This window comes from Prionailurus viverrinus, chromosome C2 (assembly GCF_022837055.1).
Source record: "Prionailurus viverrinus isolate Anna chromosome C2, UM_Priviv_1.0, whole genome shotgun sequence".
NCBI classification, from domain to species: Eukaryota; Metazoa; Chordata; class Mammalia; order Carnivora; family Felidae; genus Prionailurus; species Prionailurus viverrinus.
The window spans coordinates 368,492-393,635 of NC_062569.1; the positions used below are offsets into that span (position 1 = coordinate 368,492).

The 25,144-nt window shown below is 42.4% G+C and overlaps 1 protein-coding gene across 13 annotated transcripts in view; it reads right to left on the reverse strand.

Annotated features, from left to right (window-relative positions):
• Positions 1–25,144, reverse strand: part of TCAIM (T cell activation inhibitor, mitochondrial) — a 92,022-nt gene that overhangs the window by 61,931 nt on the left and 4,947 nt on the right. For 7 of the 13 annotated variants that reach the window (XR_007155870.1, XM_047876208.1, XM_047876207.1 and 4 more), the window contains exons 2-3: positions 17,609–17,734; positions 4,897–4,972 (exon numbers count right to left, since the gene is read on the reverse strand). Coding sequence is in view for 12 of the 13 variants with exons in the window: in XM_047876208.1 (XP_047732164.1) it covers positions 4,897–4,965 (69 nt within the window). In the remaining variant the exon portion in view is untranslated. Of the gene's footprint in view, positions 1–4,896; positions 4,973–17,591; positions 17,735–18,747; positions 20,665–25,144 lie in introns of those variants that run through there. The other 6 variants (XM_047876211.1, XM_047876205.1, XM_047876210.1 and 3 more) reach the window with 3 other exon arrangements.

A 25,144-nucleotide genomic window follows, 5' to 3' on the forward strand; every position in this document is an offset into this window, starting at 1 on the left:
TGATGACAATTTTCTATAACATTTTTTTCTTCAGATAAAAAAACTCAATATCCAATAATATAATCTTTTCTTTATAGTGAAAAATATTTTGAAAATTATAATGCTTAAAAAGAGATACAAGATGTCCCTTGGTTTACTTCCTCACTGCTAGCATGCTAAAATTATTTTAGTTGGATAACTTAACATTCTCATTCTTAGATTCTGGCATAACTCACCTAGGAGTGTTTTTTTAAAGTGTAGTTTTAAATCCAAATGAAAATATTTGCAATTTTGGGGAAGCACTTCCACAACATCTATTTTTGAAAGTTACAATTTTACCTTTTCCATTCCATAATGGTCTATAAAGAAGTCTAAATATTAGGCACATTTTTGTCTTAATACATTACCTCATAGAGAATTGAGCATGAGTGTTGTCTCATACAGTATTGAATCTATAGAAAGGTTTTATATTTTTAAAATGAGAGATTATCGAATCATTTATGAGATTTTGCTAATAATCTGGAGACCACCAGCATATTTTCAGATTACCTTTCGTTTTGTTTTGTTTTGTTTTGTTTTTTGCATATATTTGACCCTTTTACAAAGTCAGTATATGTAGGCTGTGTACAAAGGACTACAACAGGAACCTGAACAATAAAGGAAACAGTACACAGGTACCCGAGTCCTCAAAGTGGGGCAGCATAAGTAAAGATTGGTGATGGCTCCACTCAGTCCCCATTTGAGTTTCAGTTCTCATTTCTAAGTGTCTCACGGACACTTAGCTGTCCTGTCAGCCTGTCAAATTCTGTGTCTATAAAAAGGAATAGAGGTCACTGTCTTCCTTCTAATCTCTGCCTGGATACAGAACGCAAGGAAGCAGTTCAATCCAGGATTATCTTCCTTATTTCTGTCATTCGGGTACCACTGTTCTCAGAGTTGCCAAAGCACAAACCTGCAGAGGTACCACTGCCCAAAGCAGTTCACACCCCCACCCCATTTTGGGGTGCTCTGGAAGTGGGTTATTTCTTCTCACTTTACAGTGTCCCTGGAAACCGTTCCTTCTTTCCATTTTCTGTGCTCCCCATTTATCACCACAGGGTTGGACTGCATAGCCTCACCATCCGTCTACCCTCCAGTCTTATCCCTACCATATTACATACAGGTTAATTTTCCTGAAATTCCACTACCACTGTATTCCCTGCTAAAACACCTCTGCTGGTGTTTCAACTCCTGCTGAATAAACTCCACTTCTCAGGCTGGTATTCAAGTCCTCTGTAATCATTTCCAATCTGTCTTTACAACTTGACCTCCTACCACTTCTTTAGACACCTCAGGTCAACTCTCAGTGATCTTTCTCATTCTTCCCTTTCTTCTGCGTGGTTTCTAAGCCCTAAACACGCTCCCTGTGCCTTAGTTCCATCTACCCAAACAGTACTCACTCACTAAACAATTATTGTGTAAGTGCTACGTGCCAGAAGGCAAGATGCCCGTTTCCCCCAGATACTTCCCTTTAGTATCCCCACTATAAACAGTCTTCCCTTCTTCTAATCTCTAAAAACAGAAACTGTGGACCCAGCATATTTGGAGCACCATACCATAACGTGTGAGAGACGTTTCCATTTGTTCTCTTCCTCCACCCACACCCATCCTCCTCAGCTATCATGCACCCTTGAAGGCTGTAAACATGGTTTACAAGTGTACTTGCCGTTGTTCGGTTCGTTAGTTGGCATCTGCTGAAAAGCACTAGCCAAACACACTTAGATGTGCGAGAGAAGTGCCGGGAAAGGGAGAAGGTAGGGAGAACTTTCAAACCAGGAGTTAGGTCTGACACGGGTAGGGGAGAGGGGAGGCAGGACTGGGTAGGAAGTCTTGGGCTGCAGCACAGTTCCAAGAAGCGCTCAGGTAGGCAGGCCAGTGGAGTGTCGTTGGGCCACAGATGCCCACTGGCAGAGTCCTGTGTCTTGCTGGAGTGAGCCTGACTTAGTATTCCTGCTTTGCTTGGTCACTGACAGCCAGGAAAGCGTGGCTTCGGGACAAATCCTTTGGTGGACCCGGAGAGGCCAGAGAGCTCAGCGGGTATCTTATAACCACCACAGCACAGGGTCTGGCACAAGTATTATTGTTTTTATTTTTAAAAATTTTTTAAATGTTTATTTATTTTTGAGAGAGAGAGAGAGACAGAGACAGAGAGTGTGAGTGGGGGAGGGGCAAAGAGAGAGAGAGACAATCTGAAGCAGGTTCCAGGCGCTGAGCTGTCAGAACAGAGCCCAGTCTGGGGCTCAAACTCATGAACCACGAGATCATAACCTGAGCCAAAGTCGGACCCTTAGGTGCCCCAAGTATTATTTTTAATGTACGTTAAATGAATGTATAGTAGGCTTTTAATGAAAGGAAACAAAACAATCAAGGAAAGGTAAATGGAAAACAATATTATACTGCTTGAAATCGAGCAGATTCAGCACATGAAAATCTGAAATTGCAAGATATTGAGGAAAAGATTAGATTTTGTAGGCCACGTGGCCTGTATTACAACTATCTTACTTTGCTGCTATAGCAGGAAAGCAGCCACAATGAGCACGTGAATGAGTGTGGCCGTGGTCAGACTGAACTTCACTCACATAAGTAGGCAGTGGGCCTGTCTGCCTCATGGACTATACTTTGCTGACCTCTGCACTAGAGGAAGCATCCCAAGTACATTAAAAAATACGTGCACAATTTCCTTCTAATTTTTGTGGAACAGACTATGCAAGAGAGAGATCTGTCAAATTATTTGCATTTTTCCAAAAAGGAAAGTTATCCTACCTATAAGAGCAAAGCTGCTTTGAGTTAAATGCAGATCCATTAACAACACGTCAGGGGATTAGGTCCTAAAGAATGTCACTACTGGTATCTGTTTTGCATATGATGTGATTTCTAATTAACAAAGAGTTTGCACTGCAGTTACTCCAGGGCAGTGTTCATCATGATCCATAGCACTGTAAAATCAACCTACTGGGCTATGAACCGGCATTAAAAAAGAGAGGATGCACAAGAGAAAATATCACTGGATACATATTTTTTAATGTTTTGTTTTTGAGAGAGAGAGAGAGAGAGAGAAAGAGAGGTGTGACAGAGCGTGAGAGGGGGAGGGGCAGAAAGGGAGGGAGACTGAATCCAAAGCAGGCTCCAGGCTCTGAGCTGTCAGCAGAGACATCATACCCTGAACTGAAGTCGGAAGCTTAACCGACTGAGCCACCCAGACGCCCCAATATCACTGGATATTTTCTCAGGCTCAGTTGGTTAAGCCTCTGACTTCAACTCAGCTCCCGGTTTCAAGGTTCGCGGCTTTGAGCCCTGTGTCCGACTCTGTGCTTACAGTGTGGGGCCTGCTTGGGACTCCTTCTCTCCCCATCTCTTTCTCTGCCCCTCTCCAACTTGTGTGCGCGTGCATGCTCTCTCTAAATAAATAAATAAACTTAAAAAAAAAAAGAAAATATCACTGGGTAACTATTGTCATGAAACTTGTATTTTAAGGATTATGATTAAAATACTGTTTTCTGAAGGCTGGAATAAAAACAAGCTGGAAAAGCGTGGCTCTATTCTACAACCACTACTATTCACTGCCTGTCAAAGGCATGGAGTGAGGAGGCAACCATCACTGAAGGGAATGGTCCATGAGATGTTACAGAACTCATTCCTCCAGGCTCCTATGGTCTCTCCTGTATCAGAGCATGAAAACACAATACTTTAGCCTGGTTTTCTGTGGTTGAATATTATTAAAAATACCACACCATGAAGAATGTCTCCTCATCTGCAGAAGAACAGTTTTTCAGGGCACTGTATCCCACAGTTGCTTTGTTTCCCTGCCACTCCCCCTCCCCCTTCATCTCTTCACAGTTGTGTCAGGAATTCTGTCAGAGAAAGTCTCCTTTTGTTTGAGAATCCTTGTTATTTACAACTTGGTGGAAAAAGTGTTTCCTCTAAACAACTTCCTTTTGCCAGGAACTATTTACTTACACAGAATAGTTATTTAAAGGAACTAATTACTGCCAAGTATGTTTCAGAAAACTAAAACTTCACATATTTTTATGTAGCAGGTCAAATTGTCTTGTAGTTATATATTTTGAGCCAAATGAACAATATTTTCCCCTTTTTTGACTTGGCTACCAAGAAGCCAGGACTGAATTTGATGTCTGAGTAATTGTTGACCAGTTCTGTTTTTTGTTTTTTTTTTTAAATTCTTAATGTTTATTTATTTTTGAGAGAGATAGAGTGTGAGTGAGGAGGGGCAGAGAGAAAGGGAGACAGAATCCGAAGCAGGCTCCAGGCTCTGAGCTGTCAGCACAGAGCCCGACGTGGGGCTCAAACTCACGAACCTCGAGCTCATGACCTGAGCCAAAGTCAGATGCTTAATCAGTTCTGCTTTTTAATAGGACTTTTTTTTCTCTACAGGGCTTTTGATCTCTTTCAATTATACTATATATGCCTATTATACAATGTCAATTAAATTCATATATTTGAACTCAAATCCTTTCTTGAAGTAGGATTTAGATTATATATCATTAGTAGCAAATACAGTAATCAAATGATCTTACTATACAATTAAATACAATTTAAATGTAAAGTGGTTTTCCATATGACAGCATAGACTTGAGGGCAACATGACAAAAACTGTGCTAAGGACAATCTTTATCTTTTTTTCTCTTAAATTTTTCATACTGAACTATTCTGAAACATGGTATTTTTTTTTCAGCTTCTGCCCTGAATGAACTCTTGGAGGGTCTGGATGTTAATATGAATTTTCTTTTTCTTTTTTCGTTCCTGCCCTCCATCATAATATAATTTTAGAGTTTGAAAAATAAAAATAAATTAAAATTATCCAAATGCATAACAGATACCCCCACCCACACTATTTACAGATTGGACCACACAGCTTACCTTCTCACCGGTCTCAGGTGGCAAAACATTTCTGAATATATGTATATACATCAACTGCCAGCCATCCATTAATCACCTAAAAAGTTAAGCAGATACAAGTAATGAACAAATGGAATTTATAATTAAAAATTACCATTTATATTAGCATCTCCCACTCCCAATATGAAATGCTTATCCATAAATCTAACAAAATATGTACAAGATCTATGAGTAAAACTGTGAAATTGATGATGAAATCAAAGAATTAAATAAATGGATATCCTATGCACATGAATAGGAAGACTCAATATTGTCAAGATATCACTACTTTCCAACTTGATCTATAGGACAATAGATGAAATCTATAGATTCAGTGCAATCCCAATCAAAACTCCAGTAAGTTATTTTATGGATATTGGAGGTTCTTCAAAAAGTTAAAAATAGAACTACGCCAGAACCCAGCAATCACACCATTAGATATTTACCAAAGGATACAAAAATACAGATTTGAAGGGGTACATGCATCCTGATGTTTATAGTAGCATCATCAACAATAGCCAAACTATGGAGAGAGTCCAAATGTCCATCAAGTGATGAGTGGATAAAAAAGACGTGGTACACACAAACGTAGGAATATTACTCAGCCATCAGAAAGAATGCAACCATGTGGATGGAACTAGAATGTATTATGCTAAGAGAAAGAAATCAGAGAGAGAAAAATACCATATGATTTCATCACTCATATATGCAATTTAAGAAACAAAACAGACCAAGAAAAAAAAAAGAGAAACAAAATAGATAAACATATGGGATGGGGGAAGAAAAAGAGGAGAGAGGGAAACAAACCACAAGAGACTCTTAATGATGGAGAACAAACTGAGGGTTGATGGAGGGAAGTGGGTAGGAGACAGGCTAGATGGATATTAAGGAGGGCACTTGTGATGAGCACTGGGTGTTGTATGTGGGTGATGAATCACTGAATTCTACTCCTGAAACCAATATTGCACTGTATGTTAACCAAAATTTAAAAAAAAGAAAGAAAGAAAGAAACCAGCATACAGATGTCTAAAGAAGCTTTATTCATAACTGCCAAAACTGGGGAGCAACCAAGATGTTCTTCAGAAGGTGAATGGATAAACTGTGGTACATTCAGACAATGGAATATTATTCAGCACTAAAAAGAAAAAAAGCTATCAGGCCATGAAAAGATGTGGAAGAAGCTTCCAAAGCTATAGTAATTAAAACAGTATACTGACATAAAAATAGACATATAGATTGATGTGACAGAATAGAGAGTCTCAAAATAAGCCCATGCATTTTTGGTTAATTAATTTATGACAAAGGAGCCAAGACTATACCATGGGGAAAGGACATTCTCTTCAAGAAATGATGCTGGGAAAATTGGACAGACATATACAAAAGAATGAAATTGGACCCCTGTCTTATACCATACACAAAAATTAATCCAAAATTAATGATTTGAACATAAGACCTAAAAGCATAAAATTCCTAGAAGAAAACAAAAGTGGCCAGCTCTTTGACAATGATATTTTTGAATATGACACCAAAAGCAAAAGCAACAAAAGCAAAAATAAACAAGACAATATCAAACTAAAAGGAAAGCATCAACAAAATGAAAAGGCAACCTCCTGAATGGGAGAAAATCATTGCAAAGCATAAATCTGATAAGGGGCCAATATCAAAATGTATAAAGAACTCAACTCAATAGCAAACAAACAATCTGATTAAAAAAATCTGAATAGACATTTTCTAAAGACATACTAATGGCCAACAGACATATGAAAAGATGCTCAACCTCACTAATTTCAGGGAAATGCAAATCAAAACCACAATCTGATATCACCTCATGCCTGTTAGAATGGTTATTATAAAAAAGGCAAGAAATAACAAGGTTGGTGAGGACGTGAAGAAAAGAAAACCCCTGTACACAGTTGGTTGGAAGGTAAATTGGTGTAATCACTATGGAAAATAGTATGGAGTTTCCTCAAAAAATGAAAAACAGAATTACCATATGATCCAGTAATTACTTTACTGGTTATTCAAAGAAAACAAGAACACTAATTAAAAAAGATAAAAGCACCTCTATATTTGCTAAAGCATCATTTAGAGTAGCCAAGATATGGACACAATCCAAGTGTCCATTGGTTGAATGAATGGATAAAGACATTGTAGTACACACACACACACACACACACACACACACACACACACACACACACAGAGGAATATATTATTCAGCCATAAAAAAGAATGAAATGTTGCCATTTGCAACAACATGGATGGACTTCAGAGATCATATGCAAAGTGAAATAAGTCAGACAAAGAAAGACAAAAACTATATGACCTGTCTTATGTGTGGGATCTAAAAAAAATAAAAAGAAAAAACCCATCAAGCTCAGAGATAAAGAGAACAGATCGGTGGCTGCAAAGGGTGGGGTGGGGGTGGGGGGAAGAAATGGATGAGCTGTCCTTTTTTTAGTTTACATAAATTCAATATAAAATTTTTAATAGTTTAAAAAAGAAAAATAAATGAGCTATCAAACCATGAAAAGATGTGGAAGAAAAAGTGACAGAAGCCAATCTACAAAGATTATGTACAGTGTGATTCCAACCATATGACATTCTGGAAAAGGCAACACTATGGAGACAGTCAAAAGTTCAGTGGTTGCCAGAGGTTGGAGGGAGAGAAGGATGAACAGGTGGAGCACAGAGGATTTTTAGGACAGTGAAACTACTCTCTGTACTACCATGGCAGACACACGTCATTATACTTTCGTCAAAACCCATGGAATGTACAACACCAAGAGTGAACCCTAATGTAAGCTGTGGATTTTGGGTGGTAATGATGTGTCACTGTAGGTTCAAACTGTAAGAAACGTACCATGCAGGTGTGGAAGACTGTGTGTCAGGGACAGAAGGTATATGGGAACTCTATACTTTGCTCAATTTTGCTGTGAACCTAAAACTGCTCTAAAAAATAGTGTATTTTTTGGGGACCCTGGGTGGCTCAGTCGGTTGAGTGGCCGACTTTGGCTCAGGTCACGATCTCGCAGTCCGTGAGTTTGAGCCCCGCGTCAGGCTCTGTGCTGACAGCTCGGAGCCTGGAGCCTGTTTCGGATTCTGTGTCTCCCTCTCTCTGACCCTCCCCTGTTCATGCTCTGTCTCTCTCTGTCTCAAGAATAAATAAACGTTAAAAAAAAATTTAAAAAAAAATAAAAAATAGTGTACTTTTTAAAAAGGTAAGCAGATAAAAGGGGGAAGATTTTAATCATATGAACTTTTCCAACAATTTAGATTATAGGAAGATGTTCAACTATAGTATGATATCCACGTCAACTGACATAGTGATTTAAAAAAATCCTAAGAGGAAGAAAAATCGTATGAGCACTCCCTTAATAAGTATTGAAATGCCCTATTCACCCAATAATCACCAAGTAAAACATTCCTTTTCTCCCTATTATCAAGCTCTTAGCTGTCTTACTCCCTATTAGTCCACTCTTCCAGGCATCTGTTCAGCAGCATTATTCTCTCAAACAAACCATTACATGGCTAAAGTCCTATTCCATCAAATCTTGAGCATTAAGCATGTTTAAAAAATATTTTCATGATGTAGTTAATATACCTGAACCAAGGTAATGTAATGAAGCATATCTGCCATTAATAAAATGACGGAAATATGTATTTTAAAGACAAATCGAGAATTACCTTGAAAAATTTATGTATTCAAACAACAATGGATACTTTTACTTTCTGGTTAATTGGTGTGGCAAGAGTCTCTGGGATGCAGAATGTGTTAGACATATTCATTTCGATGTTTAAAAAGATGATTTTACTTAACCATCTACCTTTATATTTTGTTTGAGACAAATACACAGATACAGGAGACACTCCTACCATTTTGAAGATTTCTGAGATGAAATGGAGGAAAAAGAACCATTTGGACTATCTAAAAGTTCAGTGCAATCTGTGATGGAATGAATTCTCACAAAATTTTCTCAAGAAGTAGCCAGAATAATCTAATCTTAGTTAAGATGGCACAGATAGAAGGCTCAAAGCTTGCAAAGACCAGAAGGATATACACAGCCAATCTTTAACTGGCTACCTGTAGGTAGTAAGATATTAAGTGCTTTAATTTTATTTCCTGGTTTACTTACAATGAACATGTGGCATACATTCTTAATTTGTTTTAATCAATGCTTTTAACATTCAAATTTAATGAAGAAAATGAGTATAGCAGGAAAGAGGGTTGTTCACTCAGTATTTAAGACAGGACCCTAACCCTGGAATATCTGTCCAAAGACATTCCTGGACTGTAGTCCCAATTTAGCTCAAGAAGAAACAGCTCACCACACTCACACATAATGAATTCATTTTTATATTATTATTTTTTTAAGTTTATTTTTTTTTTTTAGTAATCTCTACACCCAATGTGAGGCTTGAACTTAAAACCGTGAGATCAAGAGTCACATGCTCTTCTGACTGAGCCAGCCAGGCACTCATTTTTTATATTATTAAGAACATTTGTGCGATTTAAGGGCAAAGATACTAATAAATGAGCTAAAACCGTGGGTAAGAAATGAGGAATAATACTTGAGAGGCAAATGATCATCTAAGAATACAGATAGGAAACAGATGAAATACACAACCATGCTCTAACCAATATCCATTATTCAGCATAAAATGATCTAAAAGCACCCTTGAGAAGCCAGAATTACTTAACACCACAAAGCACCTCGGTCTACAACACAACAGTGCAACCTGTTTTGTCTTTTGCAGCAATATCTTAGAAGTTCATAAAATCAAAATGTCTACATCCAATGAATAATGTAGGTGATCCAGAGGACATGCTCTCCTACACATTTTCAAAAGCAAGACATTAAAACACAACACTGAAAAGAAACTGTTATGATAGCTGATTTGAAATAAATGTTTTGAATTTTGAAGTTAAAGCACACCATAAAGGTAATTTAAAAATCTGAAATGAATTTAGGAAAGACTAACTGTTTCAAATTTGATTCAAAAAGTGTTTTAGAGGCAGATAGCCAAGTTACACTAAACACTTATGAATAAGATTTCCTAGGAAAAGTAGCTCATTTATCACAGAAAGCAGTTTTGTAACTTCAGAGTCAGCTTGGAATTGATCTCCAAAGAATCACCAACAGCAAAATTGCAAAAACTACAGAATGTGACCTTAATGATTTTATTTTTTATTATGAAATTTATTGTCAAATTGGTTTCCATACAACATCCAGTGCTCATCCCAACAGGTGCCCTCCTCAATACCCATCATGCACCCACCCCTCCTTCCCACCCCCCATAAACCCTGTTTGTTCTCAGTTTTTAGGAGTCTCTTATGTTTTGGCTCCCTCCCTCTCTAACCATTATTTTTTTCTTCCCCTCCCCCATGGTCTTCTGTTAAGTTTCTCAGGATCCACATAGGAGTGAAAACATATGGAATCTGTTCTCTGTATGATTTATTTCACTTGGCATCACACTCTCCAGTTCCATCCATGTTGCTACAAAAGGCCATATTTCACTCTTTCTCATTGCCACGTAGTATCCCATTGTGTATATAAACCACAATTTCTTTATCCATTCGTCAGTTGATGGACATTTAGGCTCTTTCCATAATTTAGATATTGTTGAAAGTGCTGCTATAAACATTGGGGTACAAGTGCCCCTATGCATCAGCACTCCTGTATCCCTTGGGTAAATTCCTAGCAGTGCTACTGCTGGGTCATAGGGTAGGTCTATTTTTAATTTTCTGAGGAACCTCCACACTGTTTTCCAGAGTGGCTGCACCCATTTGCATTCCCACCAACAGTGCAAGAGGGTTCCCGTTTCTCCACACCCTCTCCAGCATCTATAGTCTCCTGTTTTGTTCATTTTAGCCACTCTGACTGGCATGAGGTGATATCTGAGTGTGGTTTTCATTTGTATTTCCCTGATGAGGAGCGATGTTGAGCATCTTTTCATGTGCCTGTTGGCCATCTGGATATCTTCTTTAGAGAAGTGTCTATTCATGTTTTCTGCCCATTTCTTCACTGGGTTATTTGTTTTTCGGGTGTGGAGTTTGTTTGGTGAGCTCTTTATAGATTTATGGATACTAGCCCTTTGTCCGATATGTCATTTGCAAATATCTTTTCCCATTCCATTGGTTGCCTTTTAGTTTTGTTGGTTGTTTCCTTTACTATGCAGAAGCTTTTTATCTTCATGAGGTCCCAATAGTTCATTTTTGCTTTTAATTCCCTTGCCTTTGGGGATGTGTCAAGTAAGAAATTGCTGCGGCTCAGGTCAGAGAGGTTTTTCCCTGCCTTCTCCTCTAGGGTTTTGATGATTTCCTGTCTTACATTCAGGTCCTTTATCCATTTTGAGTTTGTTTTTGTGAATGATGTAAGAAAGTGGTCTAGTTTCATTCTTCTGCGTGTTGCTGTCCAGTTCTCCCAGCACCATTTGTTAAAGAGACTGCCTTTTTTCCATTGGATATTCTTTCCTGCTTTGTCAAAGATTAGTTGGCCATACTTTTGTGGGTCTAGTTCTGGGGTTTCCTTCCTATTCCATTGGTCTATGTGTCTGTTTTTGTGCCAATACCATGCTGTCTTGATGATTACAGCTTTGTAGTAGAGGCTAAAGTCTAGGATTGTGACGGCTCCTGCTTTGCTCTTCTTCTTCGATATTACTTGGGCTATTTGGGGCCTTTTGTGGTTCCATATAAATTTTAGGATTGCTTGTTCTAGCTTCGAGAAGAATGCTGGTGCAATTTTGATTGGGATTGTGTTGAATGTGTAGATTGCTTTGGGTAGTATTGACATTTTAACGATATTTATTCTTCTAACCCATGAGCATGGAATGTTTTTCCATTTCATTGTATCTTCTTCAATGTCCTTCATAAGCTTTCTATAGTTTTCAGCATACAGATCTTTTACATCTTGGGTCAGGTTTATTCGTAGGTATTTTATGATTCTTGGTGCACTTGTGAATGGGATCAGTTTCTTTATTTGTCTGTTGCTTCATTGTTAGTTTAAAAAATGCAACTGATTTCTGTACATTGATTTTGTATCCTGCGACTTTGCTGAATTCATGTATCAGTTCTAGCAGACTTTTGGTGGAGTCTATCGGGTTTTCCATGTATAATATCATGTCATCTGCAAAAAGTGAAAGCTTGACTTCATCTTTGCCAATTTTGATGCCTTTGATTTCCTTTTGTTGTCTGATTGCTGATGCTAGAACTTCCAACACTATGTTAAACAACAGCAGTGAGAGTGGACATCCCTGTCGTGTTCCTGATCTCAGGGGGAAAGCTCTGTTTTTCCCCATTGAGGATATTAGCTGTGGGCTTTTCATAAATGGCTTTTATGATTTTTAAGTATGTTCCTTCTATCCCAACTTTCTCGAGGGTTTTTATTAAGAAAGGAGGCTGAATTTTGTCAAATGCTTTTTCTGCATCTTTCGATTGTCAGGATCATATGGTTCTTATCTTTTCTTAATGTGATGCATCACAGTGATTGATTTGCGAATGTTGAACCAGCCCTGCAGCCCAGAAATGAATCCCACTTGATAATGGTGAATAATTCTTTTCATATGCTGTTGAATTCGATTTGCTAGTATCTTGCTGAGAATTTTTGCATCCATATTCATCAGGGATATTGGCCTGTAGTTCCCTTTTTTTTGCTGGGTCTCTGTCTGGTTTAGGAATCAAAGTAATGCGGCTTCATAGAATGAGTCTGGAAGTTTTCCTTCCCTTTCTATTTTTTGGAACAGCTTGAGAAGGATAGGTATTATCTCTGCTTTAAATGTCTGGTAGAATTCCCCTGGGATGCCATCTGGGTCCTGGACTCTTATTTGTTGGGAGATGTTTGATAACTGATTCAATTTCTTTGCTGGTTATGGGTCTGTTCAAGCTTTCTATTTCTTCCCGTTTGAGTTTTGGAAGCGTGTGGGTGCTTAGGAATTTGTCCATTTCTTCCAGGTCGTCCAGTTTGCTGGCATATAATTTTTCATAGTATTCCCTGATAATTGTTTGTATATCTGAGGGATTGGTTGTAATAATTCCACTTTCATTCATGAATTTTTCTATTTGGGTCATCTCCCTTTTCTTTTTGAGAAGCCTGGCTAGAGGTTTATCAATTTTGTTTATTTTTTCAAAAAACCAACTCTTGGTTTCATTGGTCTGCTCTACTGTTTTTCTAGATTCTATATTGTTTATTTCTGCTCTGGTCTTTATTATTTCACTTCTTCTGTTGGGTTTGGGGTGTCTTTGCTGTTCTGCTTCTATTTTCTTTAGGTGTGCTGTTAGATTTTGTATTTGCGATTTTTCTTGTTTCCTGAGATAGGCCTGGATTGCAATGTATTTTCCTCTCAGGACTGCCTTCGCTGCATCCCAAAGCATTTGGATTATTGTATTTTCATTTTCGTTTGTTTCCATATATTTTTTAATTTCTCTAATTGTCTGGTTGACCCATTCATTCTTCAGTAGGGTGTTCTTTAACCTCCATGCTTTTGGAGGTTTTCTAGACTTTTTCCTGTGGTTGATTTCAAGCTTCATAGCATTGTGGTCTGAAAGTATGCATGGTATGATCTCAACTCTTTTATATTTATGAAGGGCTGTTTTGTGACCCAGTATGTGATCTATCTTAGAGAATGTTCCATGTGCACTCGAGAAGAAAGTATATTCTGTTGCTTTGGGATGCAGAGTTCTAAATATATCTGTCAAGTCCATCTGATCCGATGTATCATTCAGGGCCCTTGTTTCTTTATTGATCCTGTGTCTAGATGATCTATCCATTGTTGTAAGTGGAGTATTAAAGTCTCCTGCAATTACCACATTCTTATCAATAAGGTTGCTTACGTTTGTGATTAATTATTTTATATATTTGGGGGCTCCCGTATTTGGCACATAGACATTTATAATTGTTAGCTCTTCCTGATGGATAGTACCTGTAACGATTATATAATGCCCTTCTTCATCTCTTGTTACAGCCTTTAATTTAAAGTGTAGTTTGTCTGATAAAAGTATGGCTACTCCAGCTTTCTTTTGAATTCTGGTAGCATGATAGAGAGTTCTCCATCCCCTCACTTTCAATCTGAAGGTGTCCTCAGGTCTAAAATGAGTCTCTTGTAGACAGCAAATAGATGGGTCTTGTTTTTTTGTCCATTCTGATACCCTATGTCTTTTGGTTGGAGCATTTAGTCCATTTACATTCAGTGTTATTGTTGAAAGATATGGGTTTAGAGTCATTGTGATGTCCATAGGTTTCATGCTTGTAGTGATGTCTCTGGTACTTTGTCTCACAGGATTCCCCTTAGGATCTCTTGTAGGGCTGGTTTAGTGGTGATAAATTTTTTCGGTTTTTGTTTGTTTGGGAAGACCTTTATATCTCCTTCTATTCTGAATGACAGACTTGCTGGATAAAGGATTATCGGCTGCATATTTTTTTGTTCATCACATTGAAGATTTCCTGCCATTCCTTTCAGGCCTGCCAAGTTTCAGTAGACAGATCCGTCACAAGTCTTATAGGTCTCCCTTTATATGTTAGAGCATGTTTACCCTAGCTGCTTTCAGAATCTCTCTTTATCCTTGTATTTTGCCAGTTTCACTATGACATGTCATGCAGAAGATCGATTCAAGTTACGTCTGAAGGGAGTTCTCTGTGCTTCTTGGATTTCAATGCCTTTTTCCTTTCCCAGTTCAGAGACATTCTCAGCTATTATTTCTTCAAGTACCCCTTCAGCACCTTTCCCTCTCTCTTCTTCCTCTGGAATCCCAATTATGCGTGCATTATTTCTTTTAATTATGTCACTTAGTTCTCTAAGTCTCCCTTCATGCTCCTGGATTTTTTTTATCTCTCTTTTTCTCAGCTTCTTCTTTTTCCATAATTTTATCTTCTATTTCACCTATTCTCTCCTCTGCCTCTTCAATCCGAGCTGTGGCCGCCTCCATTTTATTTTGCACCTCATTTATAGCATTTTTTAGCTCCTCATGACTGTTTCTTAGTCTCTTGATCTCTGTAGCAATAGATTCTCTACTGTCCTCTATACTTTTTTTCAAGCCCAGTGATTAATTTTATGAGTATTACTCTAAATTCTTGTTCCATTATATTGCTTAAATCGTTTTTGATCAATTCGTTAGCTGTCGCTACTTCCTGGAGTTTCTTTTGAGGAGAGTTCTTCCATTTCGTCATTTTGGGTATTCCCTGGGGTGGCTCCAAACTACAGGGCACTTCCCCTGTACTGTCTGGAGAAACTTGTGTTGGTGGGCGGGGCCACAGTGAGACCTGATGTCTGCCCCCAGCCTACCACTGGGGCCACAGTCAGACTGGTGTGTACCTTCTCTCTCCCAGGGGCAGGACTCACCTTGGAGTGGTGTGGCTCCTGTCTGGGCTGCTTGCACCCTGCCAGGCTTGTGGTGCTGCTTTGATGGGATCTGGCCAAGGGCGTATTAGCCGGTGGATCCGGAGGGGCGGGAGGGGCAGGCTCAGCTCGCTTTGCCTTCGGTGGTCTGCTTTGGGAGGGGCCCTGCGGCACCGGGAGGGAGGCAGACCCGTCGGAGGGATGGATCCACAGAAGCACAGTGTTGGGTATTTGTGCTGTGCAAGCAAGTTCCATGATGGGAACTGGTTCCCTTTGGGATTTTGGCTGGGGGATGGGCGAGGGAGATAGCGCTTCCCAGCACCTTTGTTCCCCGCCAAGCTGAGCTCTGTCCTCTGGGGCTCAACAACTCTCCCTCCCGCTCTCTGAGCAGAGCTGTTGACTTATAACATATCAGATGTTAAGTCCCACTGGCTGTCACAGCACCCTCCGTGCAGCCCCTCCGCTTTTGCAAGCCAGACTCGGGGGCTCTGCATTGCTGGGCGGGCTGCCCCTCTGCTGCCCTGGCTCCCTCCCACCAGTCCGTGTATTGCGCACTGCCTCTCTGCCTTTCCTACCCTCTTCCGTGGGCCTCTCGTCTAAGCTTGGCTCCGGAGAGTCCGTTCTGCTAGTCTTCTGGTGGTTAGCGGGGCAAATTAGGCAGATGTGGGTGGAATCTAAGCGATCAGCAGGACACGGTGAGCCCAGAGTCCTCCTATGCCGCCATCTTCCTATCTTCCCTTAATGATTTTCAAACATGGAACAAAAAGTATGTTATATGGAGAATTTTTTGTTTGTGCAGAGAATTTATGTTGCATGTTTTAGAAGCATTTCCATAAAAAATAAGGCAAAAAAAAAAAGCTTCTGTACCTAAAGTACTGGTTTTCAGTTGTACAGAAAAATTATATATTCAATGTCCACTCTGTAATCACATGGCAAATTTACTACTGAGCAATGACTAATAAAGGACATTAATACTTAGAAATGGGACAACGGATTCCCCCAAAGAAAATAAAATGTTCCTAAATACAAATCTGAACATCACATCATGGTTTCTAGATTTAGGGAGAACTTAAAAAAAAAAAGTTGGACTGTTACAGGTTAAAAGTTAGGTGCTTTCTGCCTGCTTTTTTGGTGAGTAGGCAATTTCCTTAAAAGGTGCACATGGCACTAAAACTATTTCAAATCTAGGCCACCTAATAAGGTAGACACCTAAAGCCACCTTCCCCAAAGGCCTTAGTGGTCTCACAGGTAGAAAATTTTGCGGCAGGGAATGTAATAGACTCTGGTGTGTGTGTGTGAGAGAGAGAATTTGTGGCTCAGCCAGCCTTGCCGATTTCGAGTTTGTGGCTCCACGGATAGGCACCCTTAAGGTCCCCAAAAGTCTACGGAGTCTGAGTGGGCTCTCCTTGTCCTTTGGGAGCATAAGGTCTAGGGCAGTATTGGATCAGATTCTGATATCTGATCAGAAAGTCAGATATCAAGATCAAGTCACAAAGCTGAGTCCGCTCCAGCGAAACCTCACCTAAAGTTTCCCTCGGGAACATGACCAGAGGAGTATCTGATTGGTCCTCTCATCCGAGGAAATACTCTCCTTTTGTCTGCTCTTGTGACACTGAACATGAGAAAGAAATTAATAATGGGATCAAAACAGAGTAAGCTTACGATTTTAGAGGTCATGCCCAAAAATTTTACAGAGGGATTTTTCAGGTGATTATGGGGTGAAAATGACACCTGGGAAGTTAAGGACCTTTTGGGAACTAGAATGGCCTATATTCAATGTAGGATGGCCCCTAGAAGGGACATTAAATGCTCAAACAGTGCAGTGGGTTTGGCTAATAGTCACTGGGAACCCAGGCCACCCTGATCAATTTCCATACATCGACTCCTGGCTTGAAATTGCCCGAAACCCCCTACCTTGGGTGTGATTCATCCTTAGCAAGCAGAGCCAGGTAATGTTTTAGCCATTTTATCTGGACGCTCACCCAGGGAACCAAAGAAGCAACCCACCGCTCCTCTAATATTTAAAGGAGACGTGGAGAAAGATCTTGTCTTTCCACCTCCTTATGACTCATCAAACTCCCTCCCCGATGCCCCTGAGCTTTAAACCCCACCCCCGTCTGTCTGTCTGTCCCATCTGCTGCTGTTGCCGCCGCCATTGTCACCACGGCCCATCTCCCTGCCCCTCTCAGACCTGGAGAACTTTCCCCCACAAAGGCCAGCAGCCAGATTGCATGCCAGACCCAGACCTAACGCTCTCCAAATGCCTGTAAGGGATATGAGAGAGCCTGAAAGACAGAATGAGGAGGGAACAGTCCAGCCCAGCCATTCCATGATGTATTACCAACCTTTCTCTATAACTGACCTCCTCATTTGGAAACACAACACTCCATCATACTCTGAAAAGCCACAAGCAATGGTCGACTTGATGGAGTCCCTCTTCCAGACCCACCGGCCGAGTTGGGAAGACTGTCAACAGTTACTCCATACTCTGTTTAATACAGAAGAAAAAAGAAGAATAATGAGAGAAACATGACAGTACCTAGAAGATCACACACCTCTGGGGATCAATGACCCTGCTGTCTGGGCTCAAGCTGCCATGCCTGAAGAATGCCCAACATGGGATTTCACCACAGAAGGACAAGCCCATATCCCACGATACCAGGAAGCCCTCCTTTGGGGAATCTGAGCTGGAGCCAAAAGGCCTATGAACATGGCTAAAACATCATCAGTCACGCAGCACCCTGGGGAGTCTCCCAGAGACTACTATGAAAGATTATGTGAAGCATACCATGTATACACCCTGTTTGACCCCGAGGCACCAGAAAGTCAACAAATGGTAAATACCTCTTTTGTGGCACAGGCCGCCCCAGATATCAGAAGAAAACTCCAGAAGTTGGAGGGCTTTGCCGGAATGAATATCACTCAGCTGATAGAGGTCGCCAATAAAGTTTTCATGAACAGAGAAGTCACAGCCGAGAGAGAGAAGTGGAGAGAAGACCAAAAAAGAAAACCACCCTTCTCGCAGCAGCACTAAAAGAAACGGACACTGCAAAGACAGGAAGACCCCAACCACCAAAAGGGGGGAAGCCCAGAGCACCCTCAGCAAAAGACCAATGTGCATACTGCAAAGAGAAGGGACACCGGAAGAATGAATGTCCGAATCGGAAGGGGCTCTCAAAACCCAGCCAATATCAGGAGGAACTCAAGGCGAGAACCTCATTGGTCTGGCCGGGGTAGAATCAGACTGAGGGGGACTGGGCTCTTTCTCTCTTGGCCCCCATGAGCCCACGGTCGGAATGAAGGTAGGAGGCCAAACAGTAACTTTCATGGTTGACACTGGGGCTGAATACTCCATTGTTAATTCCCTGGTGGCGCCCTTAAGCCAAAAGACGGCAACCATACTTGGGGCTACTGGGACACAGGTGATGCAACAGCCCTTCTGTCAAGTTCAACAATGTGAACCTGAGGGTCACAAGGTGTGGCATGAGTTCCTCTACTTACCTGACTGCCCGATTCCTCTCCTGGGCCGGGATATGCTCTCCAAACTTGGGGCCCAGATAACTTTTGAACCCAATGGACACACTAGCCTCCAATTAAACCCAAGCAGGAGGAAACCCTGGTCTTGGCGATTACCCTGCCAAGGGAAGAAGAATGGAGACTATTCTGTGCACAGGCCCTACCCTGTAGCCCCTCAGAATTCAGGCTTACATTCCCCTCTGTATGGGCTGAAGATAACCCACCTGGACTAGCTTGCAGTTGGGGTCCCACCGTTGTTGACCTGATCCCTGGAGCCCAACCTCAGAGACAAAGGCAGTACTCTCTTCCACTCGAGGCTAGAATGGGTATACAAGAGCACCTGACCAAGCTCAGAGAAGCAGGTATTCTAATTGAGTGCCAATTGGCTTGGAATACTCCGCTCTTGCCAGTCGAGAAGCCAGGAGGAGGATACTGACCAGTACAGGATTTGAGGTCCATTAACAAAGTGACTGTTTCCTTACACCCAGTGGTTCCGAACCCATATACTCTCTCCAGACACATTCTGGGGTCAGCCAAATGGTTTACATGCCTCGACCTAAAGGATGCTTTCTTCTGCCTCCGCCTGGCTCCTCAAAGTCAACCATTGTTTGCCGTTGAATGGACTGAGCCCGTTACAGGGTGCCAGATGCAGCTGACCTGGACATGACTTCCCCAAGGTTTCAAGAACTCGCCTACTCTTTTTGGGGAAGCACTAGCTGCAGACCTCGCCGACTTTCTGAGGGAAACCACAGGGTGTGTCCTCCTCCAGTACGTAGGTGACATCCTCCTTGCCAGCGACACCCAAGAAGACTGTATGAAAGGTACCAAGGCCCTCCTGCAGCTCCTGTCCTACTTGGGGTACCAGGCCTCTCGGAAAAAAGGCACAGGTTTGTCAGCAGCAGGTCTGATACTTAGGCTTCCTCCTCACAAAAGGAAAAAGAGAACTAGGACCGGAAAGGAAGAAAGTTATCACCACACTGCCACAGCCCCAAACAAAATGAGGCTTGCATGGATTTTTAGGGGCCACAGGGTTCTGTCGCATTTGGATTCCTGGATTCTCAGCCATAGTGAGGCCCCTGTATGACCTGTTGGGAGGGCCAGACTGGGGGCCCCTCGCATGGACTAAGAAGGCAAGAGCTGCTTTCACAGAAATAAAGTGGCTCTGGGATGAGCCCCAGCCCTGGGTTTGCCTGACATAGAAAGACCCTTTAACTTCTTCGTACATGAAAAGGACAAATAGCCCTTGGAGTGCTCACTCAGAGTATGGGGCCTTGGCAATGGCCAGTGGCCTGTCAAAAAAACTTGATCCTGTGGCTGCAGGATGGCCACCGTGCCTCAGAGTGCTGGCAGCCACAGTCCTGCTCATCAAGGTTGCAGACAAAGTCACGCTGGGACAAATGCTTAATGTTAAGGTCCCACACACGGTCATGTCCCTCATGAGCACCCAAGGATATCGTCTCCTCTCCAATTCTCGGCTGACACAATACCAAGGCCTTCTCTACAAAAACCCAAGGGTCGCTCTTGAAGCAGTAAAAACACTAAACCTGGCCACCTTCCTTCCCATGGGGGAGGGAGAACCCGACCATGTCTGTTCCGAAGTAGTGAATGAAGTCTACGCCAACTGCCTGGACCTCCAAGACCAGGTTATATAATAAGCCCGGAGATCACCCTGTTCAGCGATGGGAGCAGCTATTTACAAGAGGGCAGCCGAAGAACAGGATATGTAGTAACCACAACCACCGAAGTTCTGGAAGCCAAGGCCTTGCTGGAAGGATGGTCGGCACAACGGGCTGAACTGTATGCCTTAACCTGAGCCCTCATCCTTAGCAAAGGTAAATGAGTTAACATCTACACTGATTCCCAGTATACCTTTGCTACTGTGCATGTACACAGGGCCATCTATAATTTTTTTTTCAACGTTTTTTATTTATTTTTGGGACAGAGAGAGACAGAGAGAGACAGAGACAGAACAGGGGAGGGGCAGAGACAGAGGGAGACACAGAATCGGAAACAGGCTCCAGGCTCCGAGCCATCAGCCCAGAGCCCGACGCGGGGCTCGAACTCCCGGACCGCGAGATCGTGACCTGGCTGAAGTCGGACGCTTAACCGACTGCGCCACCCAGGCGCCCCTCACAGGGCCATCTATAAAGAAAGAGATCTCCTTAGTGCTGCAGGGAAAACTATCAAAAACAAGGAAGAAATACTAAAGCTTCTTGAGGCCGTATGGCTACCAGACAAGGTAGCTATCTTACACTGTAAGGGACATTAGAAAGGAGACGACCCTATAACTCAAGGAAATCACCTGGCCGACAAAACAGCCAGAGCGGCTGCCTGTGGTGACCCAGGACAAGCTCCTACCTACACTATGACTCTTGCGCCCCACAGGGAAGCCTCCCTGCCCCTGTACACAAACAATGAAAGAAGTTGGGCTTCGACAGAAGGGGGCACACTAAGCCAAGAGGGATGGTGGGTCATGCCAAGTGTACACATCTTTGTCCTGTCGTCTATGGGAAAACACCTAGTGAAGGAATATCACCAACTCATGCACCTAGGGAAAACCGCACTGGAGGCCCTCCTCAAAAAGAACTACTATATCAGCCAGGTGCCGGCATTATGCCGAGCTGTCAGTGAACAATGTGTAACATGTACCAAAACCATGCTTGGTCTGCCCCATGGCCCCCGCCTGGCACGCAAATGATGGGGGCCGCCCCTTTTGAAGACTTAGAGGTGGACTTTACCGACATACAACCAAATAAAGGATTCAGGTACCCTCTTGTAATAATCTGCACATATTCGGGATGGGTCGAAGCATTCCCGACCAGAACGGAACGAAGTCGCAAGGTGGCCAAAACTCTTCTACGGGAGATTGCACCTCGGTTTGATCTACCCTTAACCATACACAGTGATAATTGACCTGCATTTGTGGCAGACATTATACAAACCCTGACAAAGTCCCTCAACATTACCTGGAAACTGCACACTGCTTACCGACCCCAGAGCTCAGGGAAAAGTAGAGCGGATGAATCGCGCCCTCAAGGAAACCCTTGCTAAGTTCCACCAAGAGACTAATCTCCCATGGCCAGATTTACTACTGCTGGCCCTCCTGCATGCCCGATGCACACCTCGGGCACTAGGATTCTCCCCTTTTGAGTTATTATGTGGGCGACCCCCTCACATGTTTAGGAAAACTCCCAGGAGACCTACACCAGATTGGAGACAAGGGAATAAGAGAACAGCTCCAGACCTTGGGGGCAGTCCTAAACAGGTTACAGAGATATACCATAGAGAGGGCCCCAATTTCCTTAGGGACCCCCATTCATCCCTTTCAGCCAGGAGACTCTGTGTGGGTCAAAGATTGGAAGAGGGAACCTCTTAAACCACAGTGGACTGGGTCTCATACTGTTATTCTAACAACTCCTGCAGCCCTTCAAGTTTCAGGTGTCACCCCATGGGTCCATCACTCCAGAGTTAAGAAGGCCAACTCAAAAGAACCCACAACCTGGCGAAGTGATCCAGATCCAGTCAACCCACTTAAACTGACCCTCAAAAGGGAAACTGCCCCTGAGACCTCCAGCCCTGCTCCAGCCACACCCCAGAAGCTGGCTGGCCTGCGTATGGCAGAAGCTTGAGGAATCAACGCATGAACCTAGCCCAGGGGTCTGGATGCAACTCTGCCAGCCCTTGCCCCTTATTGGTGTCATAGCCCTGATCTTACTTCTTACTGTTGGGCTGATAGAGACCGTACCATCAAGCTGGACACGGGACAAAAGATGCATTCTGGGTCTCACATACCTCCTCTGGATGGGAGGGCCATTAGGTATTGCCTGTATATTATGATAGCCTCTCTCACCCTCACAACTGCCGCTTACCCACTTTGCCTCTAGGATTGTCATATGACAATAAGGGGGCCAAGGGCATTCAGTGCCTTCACCTGCCTCCACAAGATTGCTACAAGGGAAAAACACCCACTCTCTGTCAGTCTCCGGTGCCCCAATGACTAAGTATTGGACTGTAGAGATAACCCAAAATGTCAGGAACCCATGTCACAACAAGGGCCTCCAGAGAGGGAAGCAAGCTTGCTACACTTACTTTCCTCAATAGGGGAATCTCGGATGGGGGAGGGGTGCAGGACAGGGCCCATCAAAAGGTTATAAAGGATACCCAGGATAGGGTAATACAAGCCATAAAGGCGACCACTCCCCCGGCAGCCTACCAAGGTGCGAACCTTTCAGCCCTCAATCAGATGCTTACCGTTTCCCCACTCCAGCGTTGGGCCAACACTACTCTACAAGTCCTCCATAAAATAGATTTTCACACCCAAACCTGCTGGATGTGCTTGCCCCTCAGCTGGAAGGCTTACTTAGCCACTCCTATCCCTTTGACCTGGGAAGCTCCTGAAAATCTCAAAACCAACACCTCTGTCTTAATTGGACCCCTGGCCGCTGGGGTCCGTCTCACAAATGCCAACAATCTAATCTGTACAGTTGCTGAAGGTATGAATGGTACCTCTCTATGCAGAATAAATATAACCTTAAGGAGGAACACAACCCTATGTTCAGCCTTTGGGGTGTTCTAATTCGGCCTACCGATGCTTAAAGGCCAACTGGACTCAGATATGTTATTCCGTCTTCCTAACCCCAGAGCTATCCATATACACTGAAGATCAGTTCCTAACAGCCTTTAGCCCCAAGTCCCAGGCCAAATGGCAGACTTGCTACCTGTTCTGATAGGAGCAGGAATTGCGACAGGAATAGGAACCGGAATAGGGGGCATAGGTTCATCCGTAGGACTCTACCATAGACCATCTCAAGAGCTAAATGAAGATGTGGAACAAACAGGTGGCAGATTCTCTGGTAACCTTACAAAGCCACATAAACTCTCTGGCAGCAGTGACCCTCCGAAATAGGCAAGCCCTCAACCTCCTCACTTCAGAAAAAGGAGGGACTTGCATCTTTCTGAGGGAGGAATGTTGCTATTTTGCAAACCAGTCAGGAATAGTTATAATTAAGGTTAAGGAACTCAAGGAAAGAATTTAACGTAGACAACAGGAAAATATCAATCAATGGAAAGGATAGGATCTCATGGATTGGGCATCCTGGCTTCCTGCCCTGGCGGGGGCCCTCCTCTCCATAACTTGTACCCATTGGCCCCTGTATACTGAATGCCATGGTTTTATTGAAAACACTGTTTGCTCGCCAAACTACTGCACACGTATGCTTAGCCTTCCGAGAGTACCAACCTGTAAAACTGAAAGGTGATGCCTACTAAACATTTTTTTTAAAGGCATTAAAGGGGGGCATGTTGGAGAAGTGAATAAAGTACGCCAAAGATGGCCAACAGGGCTAAAACAGACTCTGGTCTCTAGCTTATAGACCCCTACTCCGGGTTCTTCTTCCTTTGTTTGCTGTGCGCACAAAACCCCCACAGATACGGAAGCGGACAACTACAAATTAGCCTCCCCACTTGCGTTCGGCACTCAGGTCTTTGAAGAAACAGTCTCCTCTGATCCTGCCGGTGTTAAATAAATCTCTGACCCACCAAGATCGCCGAGTGCCGCTTGGTTTTTCTGCCAGCGTTCCTGCCTGGTTCCGTAACACAAGAACTGTCTGTTCTGCTACAAAAAAAGTTTCTTTAATGTGAACTAGCTTATGTGCAATTGGTGAATAAGGGAAATATGTTACACCTTGTGAAGTTTTTTCCCAGCATGTAAGTGGTTTAGAGCAATCAGAAGTGGTCTTTCTACAATTACAGTGGCTTCAGCTGTATGTAAAGACCTTACAAAACCTGAAAATCCCCCAGGAGTTCCTTCCTTTGATTTAAGCTTATGTTTAGTGGCTTCAAGTATCCCTGCGTTTTTCACTACATCAAGCAATCTGGAAAGCTGCTGGTGCAGATGAAAAAGCTGGAGACTTCCACATGTCTCATTTTGAGTGGTATATATTTTTTCTTCATAACCCCTGTTATTTTAATGTATTATCCTACAGAATGTCAGGATTTCCAGGAATGTGTACATATCCTTACAGCAGAAACACCTGTATAATAGGCACTGTCACCCCAAATTGCCCTTTAAAATTTAAAAATTTTCATTAACTGAGAGAATACTTTAAGCTAACACTGTCTGCTAGACTGTCTGCTAGACAGGAGTGGTTTAGTCAGAAACTTTACTGTAGAAATGTTAATTCCGTAAGTATTTTATTAAATTTTGTCTTTATCAAAAGGATTACATTTCCTTTTTTTAAAATCTTTAATGTTTATTTTTGAGAGAGAGAGAGAGAGAGAGAGAGAGAGAGAGAGAGAGAGAGAGAGAGAGGGAGGGAGGGAGAGAGGAGGGGTACAGAGAGAGGGAGACACAGAATCTGAAGCAGGCTCCAGGCTCCGAGAT